Source organism: Paramisgurnus dabryanus, chromosome 5 (genome assembly GCF_030506205.2).
Source record: "Paramisgurnus dabryanus chromosome 5, PD_genome_1.1, whole genome shotgun sequence".
In the NCBI taxonomy this organism is placed as follows: domain Eukaryota; kingdom Metazoa; phylum Chordata; class Actinopteri; order Cypriniformes; family Cobitidae; genus Paramisgurnus; species Paramisgurnus dabryanus.
Window position 1 is genome coordinate 49,827,777 of NC_133341.1, and position 18,545 is coordinate 49,846,321.

The 18,545-nt window shown below is 37.9% G+C and overlaps 1 protein-coding gene across 2 annotated transcripts in view; it reads right to left on the reverse strand.

Moving 5' to 3' along the window:
* Positions 1–18,545, reverse strand: part of taf6 (TAF6 RNA polymerase II, TATA box binding protein (TBP)-associated factor) — a 107,234-nt gene that overhangs the window by 19,566 nt on the left and 69,123 nt on the right. For both annotated transcript variants that reach the window (XM_065284626.2, XM_065284625.2), the window contains 3 exons: positions 14,242–14,424; positions 13,772–13,846; positions 8,802–8,927 (listed from right to left, as the gene is read on the reverse strand). In XM_065284626.2, coding sequence (XP_065140698.1) covers positions 8,802–8,927; positions 13,772–13,846; positions 14,242–14,424 — 384 coding nt within the window. The remainder of the gene's footprint in view (positions 1–8,801; positions 8,928–13,771; positions 13,847–14,241; positions 14,425–18,545) is intronic.

The window sequence follows — 18,545 nt, forward strand, 5'->3', positions numbered from 1 at the left end:
AAATAAAGAAAAACAAGACAAAGCTGTGCAGTTTGTGTTTCTGTATAAGTTTATGAGCAAAATGATTGGAACACAATTTTGATTCTGTGATTCTAAAGGGCACCAGGTGAAATCTTGCCTAGGGCAGCAAATTGGCCAGGGCCGGCCCTGAGAGAGGTGTCCGGACGGGCCGTGTTTCTACATTTTCTACAATGTGTTGCATTCCCAGTCCTCCATAGTATTGCTTTCTTAAACCAAACATGTATATTTTTGAGTGCTTTAAACTATACAGTGGTGTTCAATAAATAGCAGTGTACTAATAAAAGTGAATAATTTGAAATAATGTTAAAAATAGAGTTTTTTCCTTATTTCAAATTACACATTCAATTCCAAATTAAAAGATTAACAAAATTGATCAAATCTGTCTTGTTCTTTTACCATACCACTGTTTTCCAGACTTGCGGTTTGTGGCGGCACATTTGTGACGCATCGGTTCGCATGCACTGCATTTTTGCAACTTAAATGAGGCTCAACAGAGCACGTTGGATTTTGTGTATGTTTCTTTATATGCGTAATCAATGTTTAATGTGTTACATTGCAACTGTGCCCTGATGTTATGTCTAATGTGTTACGTTGCAACTGTGCCCTGATGTTATCAACTTTATTATTGTCTGATTACATTACAACTGTGCCCTGATGTAATCAACATATGTGACCAGTCACGGAAAGTAGGGACACAAGTTGGATCTAGGGGCATTTTGAGTTATTAAAAGATTCTGGAAGTGCAGTTGCTAAGGTTACCAATGATATGTAACACATGGAAATCTTATAAGATTTGGAGAAGTTGTGGCCATTTGAATATAGGAACTCAGGAAAACTCAAATCGAAAAAAAAGAAAGAAAAGTTAACACCTTTTCCTGCCGGGAGAGACAATAGGGCTCATTTACATCTCATTTAGCTAAGCCATACCCCCTGTAAAGCCATTTTGAGATACAGATGTTCTAGCATCATATGTAGTATTTTGTGACAGAAGTCCGGATGACAACATGCAAAAATAAACAGGACTTTTTACCTTTGTGTTGATCACAAGTCGAATCCAGTCTGTTTCAGATGTGTGAATCATCCAATGACCATTTTTTGTCCACAAATGCTTATAATCCGTGAAATATAGATATATAGTCTATTGTTTAGATCAGATTTCACATGAACGTCTGGTAATATAATATACAATCTGAGGACTATTTACATAGTAACATGTAAGGGTATATAGATTACACTCCGGGTAATTTACGTTCCTTTAAACACATGAACGCGCCTTCAAAGTGTTAGGATCTTGCCGGAGTCCTGTTTGGTAATTATATCTAGTCTAGTGTGGCAGGGTGCTGACAGTACAATGTTTTGTGTGGGAGAACGTGGTTTTAGTGTTGTGATATAAGACCACGTTTTTCCTGTGTCTTGTGATTTTTCCCCGCTCCCTTGCTTCCTCTAGTCTTTGTTTTTATGTCTTGTTTAGTCTAGTGTACTGTTTTCATGTGTATATATATTTATATATATATATATATATATAAATATATTTATGGTTTTGTCTTATTAGTGTTTTGGTTGTCCTGTGTTTTGTTTCACAGGTTCACGTGTTCTTCCCTCACAGGTGTTCCTGCTCTGTGTGATTTCCTCATTGTGTCATCCTCACCTGTAGCTTGTTTTCCCCTTATTGGTTCAGTATATATTCCCTGTGTGTTCAGTGTCTCGCTGCAAGTTCGTCTGTGTATGTTCTCGCAAGCTACTAGCTTTGCTAGTTTCTAGTTCTGTCTTGTTGTGTACTTTTGATAATTCCCATCTGTTTATTAACTGTTTCCAGTGGTTAAATTGGGCCGGAGCTCACCGGAGCGCAGCTCCGCCTCCTCAGGTCCACAACACACCCTGCCGGAGCTCAGCTCCGTCTCCTTCAGCAACAGGGTTAAATTGGGCCGGGCCTAATATTTGTAATGACATTCGGGTCGCGGTCGGTCGGGTCGTTTGAAATAAAGATGCCATTTAAACCTTTGTAATTTTGGACGGGATTAGTTTTACAGGGGGACCTCTGAGAAAATCATGCGTCTCAGAGGTCCACTGTGATTTTAATCCCGTCCGAATCGGCCATGTCTGTGTTTTTCTCTGCAACCTCTGTAAAAATTCCACAGCAATTTACTTACTGTTTTTCGCCAAACTCAGAGGGCTTTTGATAAATTTAATCTGCCCGGATGCAAATATCTGTGTCTGCTTGCAATATCTTTTGAAAACGCGGTTCTTTTGGTGTTTTGGCCAACGTCCCATTCATTCAGATATGGATGTTTTTTTTCCATTTGGCGGAATAAAATAATTAAATCAAGATGAGCTGAATATCATATCAAGACTAAACACTGTAATATCAGTAACGTTATAAGGTATGAACTCAACCATTTTGTTTCACTCTGGAATGGTAATGTTAATTAATAAAGATAATAAATTGTTATTAATCATTATTTCTTAATTTCTTTGGGTTTTTTATAAGCAGCCAGTTATATAAAACACGTAGGCTACTTTATATGATTTGTATAAGTTATTTTGATTTGTTAAAATTAAATTAATAAATTAAATGTTCTTTAGGCTAATAATTTTACAGTTAAAGCAAAATATCAAACATTAGGCTGCAAACACGCATATCCAAAGCACGTGATCTTCTGCAACGCCAAAACGCATGAAACAGACGCTCCTATCTCAGGAATAGCATGATCATTTTTATTCCGTCCGAATCGGCCAAAATCACAGACGTCCTTTTTGCGGTCCAAATTGCGGGCGGGTGCCGGTTGTTTATACATTGACCCGCGCATCACTGGTACGCAGCCCCACGTCTCACTCAGATCCTCAAGAATGCGCATTCTCACAGGATGATATTAGACATTGTAGAGATGAGAGATAGAGAGGTAAGAGTGGTGCACACGTCGAGAAAACTTAATAGAACTCTAGAAACAAATGATTAAAGTATGTATAGCCATATCACTCATCTCATTACAATATGTTAAAAGATAACAGTGAACTTATTGTATAGTTTAATAAAATAATGTATTTTGATTATACAAATCAATTACAACCTAGCTATAGTGATTGTTTAACTAACTGCTGACCAGCTTATCTCTATGGCTTATAAGACATATTGATGCTGATTCAGTATGTCGTTTTTCTTGTTAATTTAATCTTTTGGGTTATCTTATGCTTAGAATTAGTCAAGGAGGTTGAGGCTTATGCCTTCTTTCAAAGTTTGATCAATTGTGCATAATAACATGTGCAACAAATGCATATAGGGTGTCAGACTCATATATAGATTAGCATAATTTAAAGTTCAGCTGAAACTTGTAAGTGAATTGTAAAGTATTTATCTTTGTTTGAATAACTACTCAACCTTACCTTAAACATTAATACTGGAAAAAGAGCGTATAACACATTAAGTAATTTTACAGCGTGATTTTGAATGATGACTATTTACCGTAAATAAGGGCTCCCCCTCCCTACAAAAGCCAATTTAACAACTGACTGTTTCCCACCCTTTATCTGTGCCCTCTGCCGCCCAGGATTTACATCTGAAACTCTGAGATTGCTGGCGGCTTCAAGAACTGTTTGTCGTCTGTCTGTATTAAGGACTGCTCACTCCATTTGCCTGCCTTTAAAACTGCTATTTCCAGCTGTAGCGGCGGACGCTCATCGCGCATTCACCTCTGAAGCTGTCCAGTTCCTCCCGTCAGCACCACTAACACTCTCACTCTCTCTGCCCGCCGCAGGATTTCCCTCCTCAGCTGCTTCGGGTGCTTGTTGCAGGGCTGATTGCGGATCCCCTTTCTGTGTCCTGATTGGATTTATTGTTGTAAGATACTCTCTCCCACCGTTCGTTTGTCTGGCCGGAGCCAGAACGTGTGTGGCTGTTCTCCCCAGTGCCTGTGTGTGCTCCCCGCCTTCAGCCGTCTGCCTCGGAGTGGCCTTTGCGCCCAGACGTGCTACTGTCTTTTTACACCCATTATTGTTTAAATAAAGTTTTCTGTTATCCGCACTGGGATCCATTGCCTGTTTTCTTCAACCTAACACAAAGTTTGTATTTAAAATAGGGAGGTAGTATAATAAATAACCCAAACAGCGCAGTCGAAAACGTGATGTGCTTTAGGGATGTAACCAATCGCTCGCTCGTTCCTCCATCAGCCAATGACTTCATGGAAAATATTGATAGACAAAACATGTAGCCAGTTATACTGCCACGGTATTTTGACGTCATCTGACTGCGACACCACATAAAGTCGAGCAAGCCAGTGATGCGGCTGACGTACGACGCAGCTGACTGTTATCTGTTCCGCCCCAGCTTCTTTTTCTTTTCTTTTCTTTTGTGCGCCCGAGCTTCGTTTACAGTCTGGGGAGACGCATGCTGTAAGTTTGAAAAAAAAAAACTTAGCAAACATATCACTACAGTCACGTGACCTCAAGCGGATCACAGCAGCAACGAAAGAGAAGACCATGCTGAATAAAGTCGTCATTTTTTGCTATTTTTGGACCAAAATGTATTTTTGATGCCTCAACACATTCTAACTGACCCACTGATGTCACATGGACTACTTTGATGATGTTTTAATTACCTTTCTGGACATGAAAACCTTACATAGTTTTTCAATGGAGGGACAGAAAGCTCTCGGACTAAATCTAACGTTAAAACATCTTAAACTGTGTTCCGAAGATGAACGGAGGTCTTCCGAGTTTAGAACGACATAAGGGTAAGTCATTAATGACATTATTTTCCTTTTTGGGCGAACTATCCCTATTAAGGAGCCACGCTGTTCCCTTTAGGGCAGGGGGCAAAAACACTTGCTTATCCAGTATGTAAATATACACAGACAATGTCACCCCCCGCTGCACGCTAGAATCTCCAGAAAAACAAGCCGATTTCAACCGCAAAATGTACGCTTTTAGCTATACAAAAACTGCTATCTCAAACATGGAGAGGCTTCTTCATGATCTCAACTAACAGATTCTGCAATAAAACGAAAATCACAAATTTTGAAAAAAAAAACTTTATCATTTCTTGAAAGTTGTGCTGCCGACTTGTGTCACTGGTTTCCATGACGGGTCACATTTGTCTGCAGCGAAGGTGTGAACCAAATGCAACATACAGATGTAGGGCCTATAAAAACTTATAAGTGTGAATAACAAAGAAACTCGATTCCTCAGGGTAGACTGCTCAGTAGACCAATTTCCTGTAGGAGGTCCTAACAGGTTTCTATTGTTTGTAGGTATTTTGGGGGAGGAGTCTCTTGTTTACCAAGTCGACCAGAGTGAGTGGTAGTGGAGGAAAGTTGTTGGATATATTGTTGATATTTGCTTGTGTATGTTTTCATCATTATTTTGCCTTTGTTTATTTAATTGGTATTTTGGGTTTTTTGTCTGCACTTGTAAATATAAATATATCACATTTGGTTATCTTCTCATACACTGTAAATAAACTTCACCTTATACGAAAGTACTCTTACGGGGTTTTTTTGGGACCTATTCACATCTCAAAGCGATCATAAGGTGTTGGCATATTACATTCAATGATAGCGACAGGGTCGCTTCATCACAATTTGAGAGTTTAAACTGTGAAGTCTAATGTTTATTGGTGTGCAAACTGTAGATGCATTTTATTATGGTCCTTCTGCTTGCTTAATTGTAGTATTAAAACGAAACAATAAGTAAGCGCAAACTAATTATTTTTATTAAGAGTACATTTTAAAAATGTATGTTTGAGTGGGTTTGTCTGTACATTCCAAATGGTCAGTCTGAGTAAGCACCTTTAACAGATTTAACACCTTTTGTTTTGTTTTCACACCTCTGAGGGCACTTCTGCTGTACTGGCCATGGCTGAGTCTATTATGAAAAACAATGGTTGTGGATCTAACCTGAGACTTCACTACAGAACGGCATGGAACAGAATATCCAAATGTAACCATTGATCAGATGATGGAAAATCTGAATGCATATTTGGACAAAAGGCTGGAGATGCCATGATAACTTCTATAGGAAATACAGTATCAAGCAATCAGAGAGTGGACAATGGGCTTTGCCAGACATCAAAATGGCTTATGGAAAAACACAGCGCTTAAGGAAAAACACCAACAACATGTTAGAGTTCCGCGGGGGTAAAAATGACCCACCAAGTGATTACAAAAATATACATTTTTAATTATAGAAATATATAATTTTTTTGTTTACTTCAATCTATACATTAATGCTGAGTTTTGGGAGATATTAAGTACTTTTGTTTACAACTAAATTCCTCAAATACGTCATAAGCTTCCCTGTAAAATATCAAATTTTATGAAAAATGCACATAAATAATGATCTAAATTTGGTTTAAATTGTTTTTAGATATTGATTTAGATTTTATGTGTTGAATTTGGCCATCTGGCGCCTGATGTATAAACGTTACGTACGCACAAAATGAGCATAGAAATATGCATATGCAATTTTCCACGCACATATCGGGATTTATAAAAAACAAACTTGCCATAAATAGGTGCGCACCGTACGGATGCTCTCCACTGTACGGATGCTCTCCACTGTGCGTACGCACTCTTTTTGAGCAGAGTGAAAGAACACAAACTCTGTTCTTGTTTTTATACACATTTAGTTTTAATATTCCTGTTTCATTCATGAAGATCACCACTCAAATTGCATCTAGGAGTCGCACCTGCCTATGAGTAACAAAAATTTAACAGATGAAAAGTATTGAAAAGACGAATCCTCTACGGTGGACACACATCTGTCATGAGCGTGTCTGCGTGTTTGAAACGCAAATGAACTATATGAATAAGTCTTTTCTTCATTCATCAAACACTACAGGCTAATGTTTCATGTATTTGAGGAATGATAAGAAGTTTGTTAGTCTTTATCATCTAATCATTGACAAACTGTAAAAAAAGTATAGTTTTAATTAAATTAGGCCAAATGACAGAAACAAACCCGAGTGCCTACATAGCTACAAAAAACTTTATAACCTGTAAGATGATGAAAAATAATGTAATGTACTACGACATTTAATAACGTAGCCCATTTAAAGTTTAGCCTAATATAAAGAGACGTTCTGGTTTATATAAGAAAAACACTAACAAGTATTTAAACTCATTGGTTTTTATATTCTGGTTTCATCTGTTTACCTGTAAATATGCTTTTTTAAGGTTTGTACTGAACTTTTCATTTGTACTGAACTTTTGTTTTTATATCTTAATGCCTTATGGCTGCGCCAGAAACACTTAACGCGAAACTTTTATGCTGGGCTCATCTACTTGCCTTTAGCAGCCTATTCTCTAGGTATTTAATATTGCAGTCTTGATGCATTAAGTCGCGTTCAATGGTATAATTGATGCACTTGCCTTCTTTGAGATAAAGAAGGACATGACCCAAAACGATCTCCACCATCCGCTGGTCAAAAATATTATATCTCCCTCTGAGTTTGTTTTCCATTAAAAATGTTATGAATAAAATGAGACCTGTCTGGCCATATGTGAAACCAGTATCAACTTTGACAATACCAGTGTTTAAACAGTGTTTTTATAATTTCATAAAAACCCAAAAGGCAAAAAACACCCCTGGTGTTTAGAAAAAAACATGAAACATTTCACTGGATGTAACCAACTGCTCACATCACTACTTAGTGATACATTTTGTGAATTTATGTATATATAAACATTATAAAGGACATTAAAATATATATAATTTCAAATAGTAGATGTTTTTGTAGGTCTTTTATGCATTTTGTAATGTCTGTTTTTACAAAATGCTACAAAAATTTGACTGAATCTAAGTGTGTGTGTGTGTGTGTGTGTGTGTGTGTGTGTGTGTACCTGGTAATTATCACGTTGTGGGGAACAATTGTCCCCACAAAGATAGGAATACCAGTATTTTTGTGACCTTGTGTGGACATTTTGAGGTCCCTATGAGGAAACTAGCTTATAAATCAAACAGAATTATGTTTCTTAAAAATGTGAAGTAGGAGAAAGGTTTCTGTGATGGTTGGGGTTAGGGCTAGGGGAAGGGAATAGAATATACAGTTTGTACAGTATAAAAGCCATTACGTCTATGGAATGTCCCCACAAAACATGGAAACCTCTGTGTATGTGTGTGTGCAAGCATGTTTGTGTGACTTTGTCTTTCTGTTTGTGTCTGTGTATTTGTGTGCAAGTGTTACTGTGTCTTTGTATGTGTGTCTGAGTCTGTGTGAACATGTGACTGTTTTTTTGCTCTCTGTGCCAATCATACTTTAGTGTTTTTGTGATGTCTGTTTGTGTGTGTTTGTGCGTTTATGTGTGTTTGTGTCTTTGTGTGTGTGCCTGTGTGCACGCACCTGTGTGAACATTAGAGCCCACCAATTTACATATTTGTTTTGCATCTGTGGCTGTTTTTTACAAAATTCTATAAAAAATGCTCTCTGGGGCAGTCATACCTTTGTGTGTTTCTGTGTGTCTGTTTGTGTATGTGTGACTGAGCATGTCTTTCAGATTTATTCTGGATGCATTGATTTTTTTTGACAAATAAAAAGAAAAATACATTTTTTTGCATTCCCCATTCATTTATAATGGGGTAATTTTCACCCCCAGGGGCATCTTTTGGTAAAATGTTTTACACATCTTTAGAACGACCGAATCAAGCCCAGTTTTTTATATGAATATTCACAAATAGTCTAGAAAAGTCTCAAAATCTTATTCCACTGAGATGCAAAGAACCATGTTTTTTAACTAAAGAAAAGTGGCTTGGGACTAAGTGTAATCTCGGTGTTGTTCTGCAGTGCTTACCAGTAACAGACTCTGGACATGATCCGCCCCGATCCTATCAATGTTTGACACCACTGGCCCATCAATCACAGCTTTAATGCGAACACCCTCCACTGACAGCCGTGGAATGATCAATGTTTTTATCACCTATATGGAAAGTTACAGATATTTAGAGTTTATTCTTTATGCTAACCAACACATTGATATTCTTACACTGATTATTTATTTATTTATTTTATAATTTGGCATAAACATCGATCAATATTATTGTATAAACTAATACATATATTTGAAAAATATTTACAAAATGCATACATTTCTTAGGTTGAACTGCACAGTTGTGACAAAACGTCTCGGTTACTATCGTAACCTCAGTTCCCTGAGAAATGGGGACCAGTAAAAGGTAAAAAGGGGGGTAAACGCTGTCGAATGATCGGGGTGTTGGCCCCATAAGAACATGTCTAGCAATGGCTGGCCGCACGCATGTGGGTGCCCATTACATGCTGGCTGCTGTGGAAGAACCTGCCACTAAAACAGGTGTGTGGGCTGGGCACCGCCAAATATACAGGACGCTACGAACCAATGGCAGACTGCAACTTGCGCTGAGCGAGGCATGTATGTGTCTAGAGCTGTGGTTGGGCAACAGGGGTTTAAGTGTCGGGCACAACCAGTCAAACCTGCCACAGCACACCACTTGGGGAGGCTAGATGCAGGATACAAACATGGAAATATTTGATTCCACGCACATAGAAACACGCAGGGGTGCCAGTTGCATATTGGGTTTGACAGGGTACCCCCAGGATTGTCAAACCTAAATTCAAGGCTTTTAAGACCTTTTTAATACCACTTCAAATGAAATTAATACCTACATCGCACCCATTCGGGTAGAATAAATCATTTTAAATAACGTAATATAGCTCAAATAATTACCATTTACAAATGTTTGAACATTCATGACAACATGCCTCTGAAAGGATGAGTCCAAGGCCCAAACGGCCTAACCCTTATCTTTACCCAACAATCAAAACCAACAATCAAATAGATTTAATAGATTTAAATGTACATTTATTGTAAATGTGAAAATCCCTAAATCAGGGATGGGCAACTGGAGGGCCAGGGGCCACATGTGGCCCTCCTCTTTATCTTGTGCAGCCCGCCACGTTTTAATATGACCATTATGTCGGATAAGGTCATTTATGTTAAAACAATAGCCTTGTTTGATCCATGAAATAAGCTGCAAACCAAACAATAACACCAATTTCAAGGTTTTATTTTTTTTGCTGTTTAATATAGTTAAGATAATAACAACATCTAATAACACTCATCAGTAATGCTCTGAACCAGAATAATACTGACAAACAAAATTAACCATATTATGGCAAATGAAACAAAAAACCCTCAAACACAACAACAAATTAAATGTAATGCTATTTTGACCCTAAAAAGACAAGAGATCTGTTCACTGCACCAAACAAAAAACTGGACACAAGCTCATATATAGATATATTTCTGTCAATCTTTTCTGTTAATCTTTATACAGGACCATACTAAAGTTTTCTAATGCTAACTTAGTGTGACAATGTAAATATGTAGCCTATAGTATATATTGCAAGTTGATATTATCTAATTAAACAGTAAACAAAATATATAATAGCTTTCAAATTTGCGTTATTGTTGCAGCTTATTATTGCATGGATCACACAAGACTATTGTTTAACATATAAATGACCTTCTCCGACATAATGATCATATTAAAACGTGTCTTCTCTTTACTAGAGACGAATTGTGGAACAGAAGATTGTGTGTGTCACTGAATAAATCAAACAACCGATCACAGGTGCGAGGACACCCGTCATTGTCCTGCCCCCACAGTCCCAAAGTCAACTTGATCGAGCAAGTGCGTGTTGTGCAGCTGCGAGCGCATAAAGAGAGTCGAGCGAGCGCTCATCCCAGCCTTTACTTTATCATCCCAGCCTTTTTACTTAACTTTTTACTTTGCTCGCGTGACTGCATTTGTGCGCTTTGAACAGAGGTGCGCTCTCGGGAGGACGTTTTTCAGCGCGCAAAATGCAAATAGTGTTCTGTGAACACGCGAGAATGCTTTCCTGCGCGCGAATAGTGTTCTGCACGCTCGCTAAGATGCTTTTCCAAACATGGATAGTGTTCTGCGCTCGTATCTGTCGCTCACGCGTGGTTTTTGTGCACGCGAGTTTTGTGTCTGAATTAACAGCATATAAATCTATTGATCATTTGAAAAATTAAGACCTCCCTGAAAAATTCAAGACTTTGAGGTGAAATTCAATACCTTTTAAGGCCTTAATATGGGAAAATGAAATTCAATGCTTTTTCAAGACTTTTAAGACTCCGCGGGTACCCTGGTTTGAGAACTATTGGCGCTTTTCCATTGCATAGTACCCCACGGTTTAGTTTAGTTTGGGTCGGGTCAGCTCACCTCACTTTTGCGTAATTAGCTTTTCCATTGAGTTTAGTATCACTTCGTATTCATCATTCCCATATATTTATTTATTTCTCAGTCCGCCACAAAATAAAAATTAGGCAAAACAAATAGATGTTAGCACATCCCGTTTATCACTACCTCTGTCTCACATGACAGTTTCTGTTCAAACACCCGTGGCGTCAGCCGACGGCACTCCGCTGAGCCTCATTTAAGTTGCATTTAAGCATATATAATGAAGATGTGCTCGACGCAAATGTTCCGCCACAAACTGCAATTCTGGAAAAAACTGTTATGGTGTCCCTGATTCTCAACCAGTGGGTTTTTTCCATCGATAAAAGGGAGTTTGGGAACTTACAGCAGGGCACAGATGAAAACATGTTTGCTCAAGACCGCGCAAGCTAGCACTACGGTAAAGCTAATCTTTTACATTATAGCGATGACGCTGGTAGTGGCGATTCTCTCAGACCAATCCGTGATCTACAGTGTTTTCTCGTCACGTTTGGTATCAGCTTAGGTCGCTTGGAACCCCAACTGAGGTGGTACGAAAAAAGTATCGGGTACCACGCACTGCACCTAATGGAAAAGCTCCCAAAAGTAAGCTGACCCGACCCAAACTAAACCAAACCAAACCGTGGGGTACTATGCAATGGAAAAGCACCATATGCTGCTGTGTAGCGCAGGAGTGTTGGCAGTTCCATACTGTGTGCTGTGAACTAGCCTGCCGTGAAACTGAGGAATGCAGGGCAGATTGTCACTGGCTGTACAGTGACGCTGTGAACCCACAGCGTGCACATGTCTAGGTACACAGTGTAGTAAAACCCTGATAACCACAAAATAATCATGGCTTCGACAACCATGGTTTCAAACACACTAGTTAAACCATAGCTAGTACAATAAATTATGGCTTGTTGATAGTAATCAATACACCATAAAACCGTGGTTGGGTCTGCAGCCAGTCGCTATGAACAGGGCTTGTTTGTGGCCGAAACCTATGAGAATCGGCCAAAGTGTGCTTTATTGTGCAAGGCCAACACCAAAAAAATCATGTCTATTCAAGTAAACAGCCAGGCCGCAACGCTCGTACAGGCAAACGCCTTGTGAAGGGGCAATATATCCATGTAAATGTCAGCCAGAACGTGTGTAAGGGACGCGGCCTACGTCTGTTACGCGTGCAATACTCTACGGCGAGCCAAAACTGGCCTGACAGCAATATTTTCTGGCCCGCCAGATTATTTTGGAAGTCAGCTTTTTTTTAATCAGCCTATTTTTATTTTACAATCACGGTTTACAAATAGGGCCCCCTGTATCATTCCTTCAATCATTTTTTTCAAATTGAAACAAAAAAGAAAATAAAGAAAAACAACCTGTTTTTCCATTATTTATTTCCTTAATTGAAATTAAAAAAACGAATAACAGCTCATTTTCCGATTTTCTGTGCGGTCAGATAAAAAAATAGAAAAAATGAATGAAACAGGTTTAGACAAGTTTTAATTTAAAACCTTAGCAGACATATACTAATGAAATCATTTTAAACAGATCAGGTACTGTGTTAACAGGTTACACCCATTTTAATAAGGGTTTGAATAGCAATCATGTTCTCCTGTTATAGGCTACTTAATCTATCTCCTTCTGTTAAGAGACATTTGAATGTGAGATTCTGGAAACGAGATTAAAATTTTGCGGACCCATCAGGTCGCGTAATAAAGCGATCAGAACACAACTACACACAATCAAAAAATCAGAAAACCCGTTGTTATTCGTTTTTTTATTTTAGTTCAGGAAATAAATAATGGCAAAACAAGTCGTTTTTTAAGTCGATTATAGGCCTAATGTGGGCGCAAACAGACAAAGAAACACCAGAACAACCATTTTTGTAGCAATTTTTAAAGCCCTCTTTTGTCTTTTAAATCGGAAATAACGACAATGTTGCACAACAAAAGATCAGATAGCCTACTCCGTGTAGCTGGCCCGCGGTCAAAGTTACTTGCCGACCCCTGCTCTACAGCGATGCTTCAGTATCACAAAGTGCAGAGAAAGAATGTGAGGATATATCTTAAAGACTATTTAAGATATTCTTGGAAGGGAACAAATAATTTTGGTAACTTTTTGAAATTACACAAAGGCGGCGAGTAATGGGACAGAAACTGTCACATCCTGTTGTAATCAATGAAGCAGACTCCACTGCACAATAGATCTCGTATTCACATGTGCTGATTATAACAGGAGCATTCTAGTTTTGTCATGTAGTCTTTACTGAAAGGCTCATTTAAAAAGCCTTTTTACCAATGTCTTCATGAACACAAGAGAAATGTCTGTAATTTGTTACAATGGTCAACCGCTGTTAAACAAAGCATGGTGTAATAGGTGTAATGGGAATAGACCTTATAGAACGCTGTAATTAATACTTTTTAGTATTTGTACTTATATAATCTTTTTATTGTGTAGCCCTACACACCACTAGTTATAGGCAGCAGCACCAAATAAAGTAGGCTGAAGCATGTGAGAAAAGGGCTCTGGAATTTCGAACACTCACGTCATGACCAAGTTCAGCAAGTCCGGCAATGCAACCGTAACGTGTTGTCCACTGAGTCTTTTCATCTAACAACGACTAAAAGAGAGAAATAGAGAATCATGTCAATATGGGGACTCTATAAAATAAACACAAAATGTTCAGTTATTGTTAATAAAAGAAACACATTTAAACACTACTGCAATGTTTAAGTGGTTGTTTGTTTAAGTGGTTGTTACTTTCCTAGTATAACATCCAACATCCAGATTTTTTAAATGTTTTTTTTTTAACAAAACTACATCTCAAAACATCTGATAATTAATGAAATACAATCATATTATAGACTACAGAGAAGATGTTGCTTTTTTGACACACACACACACACACACACACACACACACACACACACACACACACACACACACACACACACACACACACACACACACACACACACACACACACACACACACACTTCAAACTGGCTCTGCTACCTTGGTGAAAGTCTTTGTGATCCGTGACTGGATGTTGTTGGTGGTTGTGCTGAACGTTTTGCAGCTCTGAGCCATCAGCCTTGCAGCAAAGTCTCTGAGAGCCCAGTGATTGTCTACATCAGGCCTCAAACACAGCTGTTTACTGACTATACATGTCACCACTGCAGGGATCAACTCATGGAGCTGGTGAAACAGAGAGACAGTCTGCTATTTTAAACATTTTAATAACTTTCCAGTAGCTAAACTGGTAGAGCATGGTGGTAGCAATGTCGATCCGGTTAGCAGACAAGGCTTAAGTAGTCCATGACTAAAATGGATGTTTGAGCTGTCTTAACTGAAAACAACTTGCCTTGACATTTCCTAAGATAAAATATATCAGTGCCATTGTTTTGCCTCAAGATGCACACCACTGACACCAGCAATGTTTTTCAAAGTCACATTTATAAAAGCCACGTCCTAATTTTTCCTATCATGGCTTAATCTAAGCCCTGTCTGTGAAACCATGCTGTCAAGTTTAAATGCATTTCATCACAAAATATTATATATCCATTATTATTTAACTATTATTATTATTAATTATTTATTAATTGTAAATCTTATACATTTTAGCACTTACTAATAAATTTTTTTAAATCAAATTTAAAACTATTAACATTAGTTAATGCACCACAAATTAACATAAATTACTATAATGACATAAACTAGAATTAATAAATGCTTATGTACAATAAATTGTTCATTTTTTGTTCATAATGCATTTACTGATATGAACAAATACAACCTTTTTGTAAAGTGTTATAGAAATTTGTATTTAATATAATTCAGAACACATTAGGGATGTCAATTTATGCAAATTCGAGTCGTTGATACACCGTTTGTTGTAATTATATCCAAGAAGCACACAAAGGGCACTTTCCCGTTGTCACCTTAGATTAGACTTGTGGTGTACAAAGATGCTTCTATTATGAAGATTTTAACCTTCCATTAGAGAACGTGCAACAGTAGGGATGCACGATTACAGGACAAAATACGGCTGAAAAATAATGAAAAGGGCTATACAATCAAAATAAAACAAAATAAACATGAAAATAAATAAATATGCAGGCTGCCTTACCTTACACCTTCGCTATGCATCAATTAAAATTTAAGGCTTTACCATAGAACATGGCTATTCATGTATCCAACAGTTAGGTTAGGCTTAAAAGTCACATTTCAAACAAGAAAAAATTACACAGCATTCTTACATGACTACGGGAAGAAGTCTTTTATATATTATGTCTTGGATGCTTGGATAGATTATGCGCAGTATTTAAGGTTTTAATCCAGTCCTCCATTTATATTGTTTCCAGATGCTGTGGGCGGAGACGCTAAACACCGTTGCAACAGGTGCATTGTGAATGTATGTGCAATAGGTTAAACGTCTTTCTTTTACAAGCATCAATGGTTTTATTCAATTTATATATATATATATATATATCAAAATTGAATAAAACTGGAATAAAAACAAAAAAATGTGGAATAAAAAAGCCTATGATATGCCCTTGCTGCTCACGGTGCTTATCGGACACATATCCTTGGCTAACTTACATAATACGCGATGGATGGTGGGATTTTTCATGGTTGCGGATTGTGTCTTCAGCTTTTAAAACTCTTGTTACTTCACTTTTGGACGGAACAGAAGCACAGTTAGCACAAGACTCGTAACTTACCTGATCAACATCACTTTCCTCAAATCTGAAATATCCAAACAATGGAGATATGACTCTTTTTAAGAACTAACGTACGTATTTCTGCACTTTCTTCTTGTTGCTCTGCCATTATGTTTGTTCAAAGTGAATGACTGTAAATCTGTGATGCCAACTACCATGACACAGGCCGCGCTTGCAAATCCACTCCGTATACTATGTCTCCGCCCATATCAAACAAACACATTGCTTTATTGTAGTCAGTTTGCTTTGTTCTTGGTCTTTACATATTAATCGCGATGATTGGCTAAAACTAATCGTGGGGCACTCATATCGTTATCATTATAAAAATACGATTAATCTGACAGCCCTATGCAACAGTGTTTAGCGTGTAGCGCCTCAGCCAGTCAATAATGATCAGTGATATGTTAAGGGCATTCAGAGAGTAACGACAGTCATTTACAGTTTACATTTTAGTTTCTTGCCAGAATTTAAGAATACATTTTTAATCTGTTCATTAAAAATGGCTTCTGGTCTCCTTCCCTGTGAATAGCAGAGTTGCTATGCTAATCTTGCAGGCTTCCCTGAAGAGGGTCTTTGCTTTAAGTATCCTAAACGTATTTGCATTATTTGTATCAGACCCTGTCAGATCCCCTGCGGATGCCCTTTCGTTGGGTTAGCAGCCAGCCTCATCTCGCATGATGTTAAAAAGCCCAGGTGTGTGTTTGGCATCGAGCATCATTGTGATCATGGCTAGTTTAACTTGTTTTAATTTTTTTCACCGGCTGCATGTGGGATCAATCAATTAATTGTTAACATCCCTAGAACACATAAACAAAAAATTCAAAGTTTGCACTGTTTACAATCATAGCTCTAATCATTGTGGGTTAACGCATTGTAAGTATAACATAATAATCTTACTTTTCTGAAGTAACAAGTTAAGTAACGCATTCATTTTTAAATGTACACATTAATATTTAAGTTACTTTTTCAAAAAAGTAATGCAAGTTACTTTTTTAGTTTAATTAATTTGATTGAAAACAAATTATGTACTGAATTAAACTAAACGTAGTCACATTGTGCACTCTATGCGTACACACCTGTGTGGAAACAGTTTGACTCAGAAACTGAGATATAACAGATTGTGTGAGGCTATATCAGGGCTCGAGAGTAAAAAAAATCTGAGGTTGCACCAGTGCGACCAGCCGTTCAAGTTAAAAGAAAAGGTTCAGCAACTCAAAAGTCTTCTTCTGGTTCAACAACAGATATACATTAGACACACACACACTAGGGCTGTCACTTTTGAGAAAAATCAAATTCGAATGGATTTCGAATATCATGCAATGTATCCGAATATATTCGAATATCTGCGACACCCCCCACGCATAAAAAAATCCCACTGTAATGGAGATTCAATCACAAAATTATTAAAAGTGACAGTTATAAACAGGGCTGTCTGGATTACTTTTTTTACTTAATGTTTGAAACAGCATGTTATCAACTTATGAAAAACAAACTACATATATATAAAAAACGATTCAGAACAGTTACAAACAATAACGTGACAACTTAAACAGCAGCAGGAATATATAGGCAGGCCCAAACGGAATTCGCGCCCGCAGATTTCGGCAGAAAACTGCGGAATTCCGCTGATTTAATGTCCGTCATTGACAAACACGCATATCCCGTGCTTGAGCGTGTTAGTGAGAAAAAATCTAATTGACAGCACGCACACATACATACATACATAGCCTATCCCGCGCGTTTGTGAGCCGTCATCGAAAAGTACATTAACCCTGCGTGTGCTGTTGCTTGCCCGTTTTTAATGATAGAGAGCACAAACCCTTTGATACTTGAGATAAAATTAAACTTACCGCTGAGTTAAGCAGATCTCACTTGACTCTGTCGTCTATGTGACGCGCGACAGTCAGCACATGATCATTTCACATTCGTTTACAAGACAAATGCTGTTGTTGTTTAATATAAAGTTTACATTGCGTTGTAAAAATTAAGAAATTATCTTCATACATGCTAATTTCATAATGCGAACGTATTAACACAAGCTTTTTATTCTGCTATAATATTTAACACTATAAACAATATGTCATTTTATATACAAACTATAATTCTATCTTGACATGCACATTAGGTTCATTTTGGTCCAATTTGATTCCCTCTCTTGTGCACAGTTGCCGTCGTCGGTCTCACTCTCAGCCTCCTTCCTACGAGATGTTACTGTAAAAAATGTGCTACCCATGGCATTTTAAAAACCGGATGGATTATTTATATATTTCACGTCATGTTTGAATGCATATTCGAATATCGAATAAAAAGTGACAGCCCTAACATACACACACACATCGTGGTCTTAATCAATCAGACAGTGAAGGGCGGACACCTCCCTTACTCTCCCTCTAAACTATGAGCCGCAGGTGTGGACAAATGTGAAGCGAATGCAGCGAGAGAGAGCCAAAATGCACAAAAGAGACAAGAGTTTGTGCGCTCGAAAGATACAAAATGCACATGGCCGGACTTACCATTGGGCTTGATTGGGCTTGAGCCCAGGGGCCCCGGCCAATAGGGGCCTCTGTGCCGGCTTGCGTTCGTTTGATTTGTTCA